The 8,391-nt window shown below is 53.0% G+C and overlaps 1 protein-coding gene across 1 annotated transcript in view; it reads left to right on the forward strand.

The window, feature by feature from the left end:
• The first annotated feature begins 3,043 nt into the window (after nt 1–3,043).
• Nucleotides 3,044–8,391, forward strand: part of Abcf1 (ATP binding cassette subfamily F member 1) — a 15,001-nt gene continuing 9,653 nt past the window's right edge. Inside the window, exons 1-12 of the mRNA XM_033766350.1 lie at nt 3,044–3,420; nt 4,780–4,826; nt 5,321–5,425; nt 5,566–5,695; nt 5,778–5,815; nt 5,887–5,997; nt 6,420–6,494; nt 6,572–6,685; nt 7,551–7,640; nt 7,861–7,983; nt 8,100–8,200; nt 8,266–8,350. Coding sequence (XP_033622241.1) covers nt 3,213–3,420; nt 4,780–4,826; nt 5,321–5,425; nt 5,566–5,695; nt 5,778–5,815; nt 5,887–5,997; nt 6,420–6,494; nt 6,572–6,685; nt 7,551–7,640; nt 7,861–7,983; nt 8,100–8,200; nt 8,266–8,350 — 1,227 coding nt within the window. The 5' untranslated portion in view covers nt 3,044–3,212. The remainder of the gene's footprint in view (nt 3,421–4,779; nt 4,827–5,320; nt 5,426–5,565; nt 5,696–5,777; nt 5,816–5,886; nt 5,998–6,419; nt 6,495–6,571; nt 6,686–7,550; nt 7,641–7,860; nt 7,984–8,099; nt 8,201–8,265; nt 8,351–8,391) is intronic.

Here is an 8,391-nt window from a genome sequence, read left to right on the forward strand (position 1 = left end):
CGAGCCCTGCCGGTAAGGGCGGCAGCAGGGAGGGAGCGGGAAAGGAGGGTGAGGACACGGGAGAGTCCGCGTGCCTCCGGAAAAGCCACGGGCGCGAGACTGCCCAGGCCCCGCGGGGTCACTGCGCATGTGCGCCGGCGGCGGGTTGTTGCCGGCCAGCCTCCGTGGCGGGCAGCAGAGGTGGCAGCGGTGAGAAAGCCCCCTCTTTAGGGCTTCTGCCTCACGGGAGCGCTCCTCCAGCTCTGCCTCGACCTCCCCGTCCCTTCGCGCTCGAATGCGCGCCTCGGGAGCCGGTGCCACTTGTTTCTCGAGAGGATGACTCTGCGTGTGCTCCGTAATTCGCCACATTTGACTCAACTAGAGCAAGTGTCGATTTCGGAAGTTAGGACGGGACGTAAGGTTTATTTAAGGTCCGTGGTAGAACACTTGTCTTCCCCGTGTGTGAGCTTTGGTTCGATATTCAGTGCATCGTGGAGGAGATAGGGTTTGTTTAACAGCAGTATTTACTGAGCTCTTGTTTTAAGTTAGACACTTTATAATGTACTTTGGGAGTGGAAAGAAAAAAATATGAAGACATCCTGCCAATCTTGAAGTCACTTCAAGGGGTAGGTAAAGTGGACACAAACAGCTACTATACACAAGTGACTAATGCTGTAAGCATTTATTGGATGCTTGTTGTATGCTGGGTATTGTGCAGGGGAACTGGGAATGAAGCTACACCTGCAATCCCAGCACTCTGGGAGTCTGAGGCGTGAGAAGCACGTTTGAGCTATCCTGGGCAATGTAGTCCCAAGACTGTCCCAAAATGAAAAATGGATAGGGCTGAGGAGGTAGTAGCTCAGTGGCAGGGCACTCTTAGGTTTAAGCCCCAGAACTGCCCCTCCCCACCAAAAAATGCCTTTTGCCAGAAGCAAAGGGACCCAAGGTCCCAGACCTCGTTGGGTGGCTGAAGCAGGAGGATCAGTTGAACCCAGGAGAGAGCAATCTGGGCATAGCAAGGGCCCATCTTTAAAAAGAAAAACAAAAAACCATAGTTCATCTATCAAGGGAACTCACTCCAGTGGAAGGGACTGCATTAAACCGTGGTTATTGATGAGTGTGGAGAATGTGCCCGAGACTCCTGTGAGTCTGCAAGAGGCAGGACATCCCAAGTAAGATAGGAATGGTATCAGCAAAACCTCCCAGGAGCTAGGCGTGTGTACTAGTTGAGTTCTTTCTTGAAGGGTCAGTGTGAGTTAGCAGGGGGAAGACATTCCAAGCAGAAGCAGTCATGTGTACAGAGATAGAGGCATAGGTGAGCCAGGCTGGTTCCCACCAGGTGACCAGAGCAGCGGGGTTGGAAGAAGTGCAGGAGACAACTCTGAAAGGCTGCATGTGCTGTTCCAAAAAGTTTAATCCCAGAGACGTATGCCGTTGAAGGGCATAGGAATGCCCTGAGCAGCTCATTCTAACAGCACTGGCTGGGCAGGAATTGAGGAGGCCCAGGCAATGATTCAGGTGAGATATCCTAGGGCAGTGATGGCAAACCTTTTAGGCTTTCAGTGATACAGACAGCCTGCTGCAGCACGGGTGCCATAGGTTCACTACTGTCCTAAAAGAATAAGCCAAGGCAGTGACTAAGCGCACTTAGGAAGTGGCATGGTCTGGAACGTGGTGAAGGCTAAAGAATTCAGAGTGAGACTCACTTCAGGCCGGGCGTGGTGACGCACACCTGTAATCCCAGCACGCGGGAGGCTGAGGTAGGAGGATCGCTGTGAGTTCGAGTTCAGACCAGCCTGGGCTACGTAGTGAGTGCCAGGTCAGTCTCAACTGTATAGTGACACAGCCTGTCTCAAAAAAACAAACAAAAAAAAGAGTGAGACTCACTTCAGTAGCCCGTGGGTATGTGACTGAATGGAGAGCAATCAAGGGCTGTAGGGTGGGCAGAGATGAGGTCAGCTTTTGAGTGAGAGACTATGCTCATTAAGCAAAGAGAGGACAGAGGGCAGTCAGGTACTGACAGTGTTTTAACCAGCAGTCGGGGAAGCCAACTTAGAGAAGGTGAGCAGACAGCGAAACTGGAGTCAGGATGCTGAAGTGAGAAGAATACAAAGGGTGCAGAGGCAAGCAGCAGGGATGCTTCAGAGGGGTCAAGCAAAGTGAGATTCAAAAATTATTTTTCAGATGGAGAGCCAAAGGGCCAATGGCAACTTTGACAAAAGTGGTGTTCGTTAGGAGACATTAGCCATATCAGATTCCTGTACAAGTTGAGTGTCTCTTACCGGAAATGCTCAGAACCAGAAGTATTTGGACTTTGGATACTCTTATATACATCATGAGTTATGTTGGCGATGAGACTCAAGTCTGAATGTGAAATTTATGTTTCATATACACATAACTTGAAGGATTTTTTTTTTCTTCTTCTTCTTCCCCAAAAAGCAGTTGCTGAGGCTGGGAATTTATTTTTTTAGTTTTTTACTTTTTTGGTACCAGGGACCGAACTTGGGACCTTACGCTTGTGAAGCAGGCAGCAGAACTACTGAGCTAAATCCCCAGCTGGGGCCAGGAATAGGGATTTTTTGGCCCAGTGGTTCTGCTGCCTGCCTTGCAAGTGCAAGGGCCCAAGTTCAATCCCTGGTTTCCCCCCACACCCCACAAAAAAAAGCAGCTACCAAGTTTACTTGAGAAAGTAAAAGTGAAGAGAGGTGGCAGAGAGACAGGCTTTGTGGAATAAGCTTGGGCCGAGTAGAGCAAAGAAGAGGGTAAGAGCAAAAAATAGAAATACATTCTGTGTTTGAGAAATGCAGTGCAGGCTGTCATGGGACATCACAGTAGCTTGAAGGTAATTTTATACAATTTTTTTGTGTGTGTATGTGCTGGGGATCAAACTCAGGACCTTGTGCTTGCAAGGCAGACACAGTGACGCTGAGCTAAATCTCCGACCCATTTATACAATATTCTTAATGATTTTGTGCGTGAGACAGTTTCTTCATGTGGGATTTTCTACTTGTGACATTAAGTTGGCACTTCAAGAGCTTTAGACTTGAGCAGTTTGAATTTTTAGATACTCTACCCGTGTGTTCAAAAAAGAATAGGGACCAAGGTAGATTATGTAAAGGTACATATTCCGTTCCCACAGCTAAAACCTTCAGACTAGGAGGACAGCATTCTAATTACAATGATGTAATTTGTCTGTTCTGTTCCTAATTTGAGAATGCTTTGTCTTGTCCTTTATGAGCCTTGTTTACTTTAATTGCCATAGAAACCACACACCCTCTTTACCCCAACTCATGGACAGTGAAAAGTCAGGGCCTAGGACTGGCTGGCGCCTCTCTCAGTTATACCAGCTTTGGTCCTCCTGGCCCCCACTTTCTCAGTTATCAAGGAGAAGGAGCAGCAGCAGCAGTTCTGTCTCCTCAGGCCGTGTCGCGTGCTGGGAAGGTGGTACTGGAACATGACTACAGGGGTCTCTGACACCAACCCCTATTCCTTTTTTTTTGGTACTGGGATCAAACCTGGGCCCTCATGCTTGTGAGGCAGGCACCAGAACCACTAAGCTAAATCCCCAGCTATTCCTTTTTAGTTTTAATTTTATTGTGCATTTTAGGTCTACAATATGACATTCATCACTGGGAATTTGTACCCCATTACATGATGTATCTTGGTTCTTATTTTTCCCCATTCCCCTGCCCTCCCTCCCTCCCTATTTACAAGGACTTTGTTTCTGTTTTTGCCTTTTTCATATTCTTTCCCTTTCCCTTCTTTCCTTTCCCCTATCCCTCCCACTTCCCCTTTGGACCTTTTCTTCCTATTTCACATTATCTGTTGTACATTTTGATCCTCATTTACACTTTCTGTTTCTCACACCAGAGAAACGCTTCAGTATTTACACATGTGTGTTCTATTTATTTCAGTTAAGAGTGTGGCCTCAGTGGGCATCCATTTAGATATAAATGTCTAGTTTCTCATCCTTTGTGGCTGTGTAGTACTCCCATTCTCTCACTTTTTTCCTGACCTCTCTCCGCCCCGTGGATTCTGCTCCTCCTCCCCTTGCTGCTGCCCTAGACCAGGCCGCTCCTGTTTGAGCCCCAACTACCACGTGGCCTCCCTCTCCACTCGTTCTTGCTCGCCGGCACTGCCCAGCCAGGGCGAGACCAGTGAGTGCAGAAGTGACTGTGCCTGTCAGGTCCCTGCTCCTTGACCTGAGCGTGAGGCCCCCCAGTTTTGGCCGTGCCCAGCCCTTTGCTGTTCCCAGCGGCTGTGCTCTCTGTGTGCAGCCCTGGGACCCACCAGATACCTGCCAACGGCTTCTGGAGCTCCTGCCCTGGCCTGAATGCATCTCCTCAGGGAGACTGGGCCTGGGTGGGTCCAGCCCCGCCTCACCCCATGCGTAGGCCTGCTCTCCTTTTCTGTGTTTTGTTTTGGTTTTTTGAGATAGTCTCACTGTGTAGTCCAGGCGAGCCTCAAACTCATGACCCCCTACCTCAGTGTCCCGTGTCCTGGGTACACAGGCGTGTGTCAGCACACCCAGCGTTTACCTTCCCTCTGGAGCCTGCAGCCCATTTGTAACTGCTGGCGTGCTCCTGAGGAGAGCTGCTGTGTCTGACACAGACACTGTCACACTGCTCAGCGGGGAGATGTTCATGGCCATCACTGGGGGTGGAGGTCCCTTCAGGGATAGTACAGAGGCCAGGCAGTGACAATTGGGAGAGTTGGGGAGAGGCCTGTGAGCTCTGAGGGGAGCTCACTCGGCTTTAGAATTGAGAGGTAAGAATTCATGGTGCCTGCTTTACCTTCCAGATAAGGTGGTGAAGAAAGGGAAGAAAGACAAGAAAACCAAAAAGACGGTGAGAAAACAAGGGCTTGGGCGAAGTGACAGTGTTTCTGGGCAGATGCAATGAGCATGCATAGGAGACTAGGCACAGCGGCCTGGACAAGAGAGGGGCAGTAGCCGGGGTGGCCTGTGCCTGTGCTGGCGGCTCCTTGGCAGTTGGAGGAGCTCTCAGCTGCCCTGGGCCACACAGCGAGACCCCTTTGCTGAAAGATAACCGGGCGTGGTGGCGCACGCCTATAATCCCAGCACTGGGAGGCTGAGGCAGGAGGATCGCTGTGAGTTCGAGACCAGCCTGAGCTACACAGTGAGTTCCAGGGCTGTCTGAACTGCATAGTGAGACCCTGTCTCAAAAAAAACCAAAAAAAAAAAAGAAAAGAAAAAAAGAAAACAAAACCTGAAAGATAAAACAGCCACTGAGATTGGGGAGGGTGGGTGGAGGGTGAGTACACGTGTTGGGAGGGCTGGCGGCCTTGGAGGCCTCTTGCCCATGTCCTGACCCCTTTGTAGTTCTTTGAGGAGCTGGCCATAGATGATAAGCAGGCTGGAGAGGAGGAGAAGGCACTCAAGGAGAAGGAGCAGCAGCAGCAGCAGCAGCAGCAGCAGCAGCAGCAGGTTCTAGTGACGGCCCAGGCCTGGGCTCCTTGGTCCATCCGCCTGCCCCTCCAGCCCACGGCCCCACTCGTCCCTTGGGGAGCTCTCTGGGCAGACTCAGCACAGGCCAGGCTTCGTTCCCCACACTTTCTTTCTTCCAGCAGCAAAAGAAGAAGCGGGACACCCGGAAGGGCCGGCGGAAGAAGGATGTGGATGACGACGGTGAGGAGAAGGAGCTCATGGAGCGCCTCAAGAAGCTCTCTGTGCCAGCCAGTGACGAGGAGGACGAGGGTGAGTGTCTGAGGGACGCGGGTTCCCCGGCCCTGACGCAGGGGCCGGCCTCTCACCTGCCCGTCCTCCCCTGTCCCAGCAGTGCCTGCCCCGACGCCCCGAGGAGGAAAGAAGGCCAAGGTGAGCGTCCGGCAAGCGGAGCCGCGGGTGCAGCTGTGGCCCCCGCTGAGGTCTGCACCCTGTTTCTCTAGGGCGGTAATGCTTTTGCAGCCTTGATCCAGGATCACAGTGAGGACGACGAGGAAGAGGAAGATAAACTCCCTCCTAAGCCTGCCAAGCCAGAGAAGAATCGTATCAACAAGGTGAGGTGGAGGCCCTGCCACTCACGCCGCCCCACTTCGCCTTCTGGCCGGGTGCAGCAGCGTCTGCTTAAACTAGCCCTTCCAGCTTCGTCTTACTACGGCGGCACGTTCGCCTGTGAAAAGTGCTTTCTCCCTCGGTTACCCACAGCGATTGGCTGTGTTGCTTAATCTTAGAGCCTAAAGCCATGGCCTTAGTCCTTGCCTTTCCCCTTGGCATCCTGACACGAGGCTCTTGTGGGCCCCTTGCCGTGGATCTCCGTGACTGTGTCCTGCTGCTGCTTCCCCTCAGCCCTCGTTTGGTGTCTGGCTGTCTGCTCCGTCTCATCTCAGGCGGGAGGCCGGGGCTTAGCAGCACGTGGTATCGTGAAGGGAGCACGGTGGTCCCAGCAGAGCGCAGCGCTCAGTGCGTGTGTGTCCTGCAGGCTGTGTCTGAGGAGCAGCAGCCTGGGCTCAGGAGCAAAAAGGGAAAGGAAGAGAAGGCAAAAGGGAAGGCCAAGGTGAGAGAGTGACCAGCAGGAGGAGGCTCTAGGGCAAGGGGTCTGGGCACTTTTCAGTTCTGTGTTTTCCCCGTCAGCCTCAAAACAAATTTGCTGCCCTGGACAATGAGGAGGAAGACGGAGAAGATGAGGAAAAAATAACAAAAGAAAAGGAGCCTCCCAAACAAGGGAAGGAGAAGAAGGCAGAGCAGGTGTGTGTGTTGCTTGCAGCTCCAGGGGGCCTGGCTCTGGAGCTTCTTGGCGTGTGGAGCAGGGTCTGGGAGGCCGCAGGGAGCACACTTCGGCTGTGCAGTCTGTACATGACCCCTGCAGATCACTCTTTTGCTTTTCTTTTTTCTAACAACTTTGAACGTGTAACTAGCGTTTTTATCTCGCGGGCTGTGCAGCAGCAGACATCAGATAGATCCTGCCTGTGGGCTGTCAGTCCTGAGAGGAAGGGGCCCTGGAGTTGGTCTTAGGCGACCTGGCTTTCACCTCTGCCACTCACAGGCTGTGTGCCCTCCGGTGCCTTTCCCCCTCTGGTCTCTGCCCTGTGCGATGTCAGGGGTCGACTGAGCCCTTCCTGCGCTTTTTTGGTGTTGTTTTATTTTTGTTTTTGGTACTGGGGATTGAATTCAGGACCTTGCATTTGTGAAGCAGGCAGTGGCACCACTGAGCTAAGTCCTGGGCCCCGTTCCTCCGCTCTGTAGATGTGTGATTCTACTGGGTTTCCTGGTAGCACCTCTAAAGAGGTGGGGCTGCCCTTCACCCTGGATGTTAGCACGTAGACCGGAGACCCTGCCTCGGTACAAAGGACACTCATTCACTCAGCCTCCGCTGCATGGCCTTGGGAGTCGTTAGATTCTGTCCTACATGGCAGTACTGTCTGCGAGGCAGAATTTGACAAAGGACTGCAAGATGCAAGAGACCCAGGTGGAAGATGGGCCTGAGAAGCACTCTCAAGCTGTCTCCTGACTCAGTGGAGGTGGCCGGCACCGGCATGGAGCTGGGGGAGGGTGGTAAGAGGTCTGTCCTGTCCTGTCCTGTGGTATTTTTATCATCCCCCGGTTTTCACAGGGTTCTGAGGAGGAAGAGGAGGGTGAGTCTAAGGCAGAAGACCCCTATGCTCACCTTAGCAAAAAGGAGAAGAAAAAGCTGAAGAAACAGGTGAAGCGTTGGTTCTTCTCCGTCAGACAAGGGGATCTGACGTTTTGGCTGCAACGCAGGAACTGTGGGTTTGGCATTCTTTCCAGAAGGAAGTGATTCCAGCGAGGAAAGACTGTTCTCAGAGCCTGGTCTCTGTCTAGAGGCGGGGGATTGTGTCATGGTGAGGGGAGATGGCCGACCGTGTAGATGGCCTCATACGAAGCTTTTTCTTCCTTCTCAGATGGATTATGAGCGCCAGGTGGCATCGTTAAAAGCAGCTAATGCTGCCGAAAATGATTTCTCCGTGTCCCAGGCTGAGGTGTCCTCCCGCCAGGCCATGCTAGAAAACGCGTCTGACATCAAGGTGAGGCCCAAGGGGAGGTGTCGCCGGGGACTGGGCGGAGCTGGCGTCTCACCTCGCTGAGGACGGTGGCTTCTTACCTGCGTGTTCCTTCCCTTTCCCTGCCCTGCTGGCTGCAGCTGGAGAAGTTCAGCATCTCAGCCCACGGCAAGGAGTTGTTTGTCAACGCTGATCTCTTCATCGTAGCTGGCCGTCGCTATGGGCTGGTGGGACCCAACGGGTGAGCACGCGGTGGGGCTGTGGGGAGGGTTCCCACGCGGCCGGGGCTCACAGCTCTCCTTCCAGCAAGGGCAAGACCACGCTCCTCAAGCACATCGCCAACCGCGCCCTGAGCATCCCTCCCAACATTGACGTGCTGCTGTGTGAGCAGGGTGAGACTGGGCCGCGGGAGCCGGTGGGGCGGGCACGGCG

Source organism: Fukomys damarensis, unplaced genomic scaffold (assembly GCF_012274545.1).
Source record: "Fukomys damarensis isolate Sample0158 unplaced genomic scaffold, DMR_v1.0_HiC HiC_scaffold_20, whole genome shotgun sequence".
Lineage (NCBI taxonomy): Eukaryota > Metazoa > Chordata > Mammalia > Rodentia > Bathyergidae > Fukomys > Fukomys damarensis.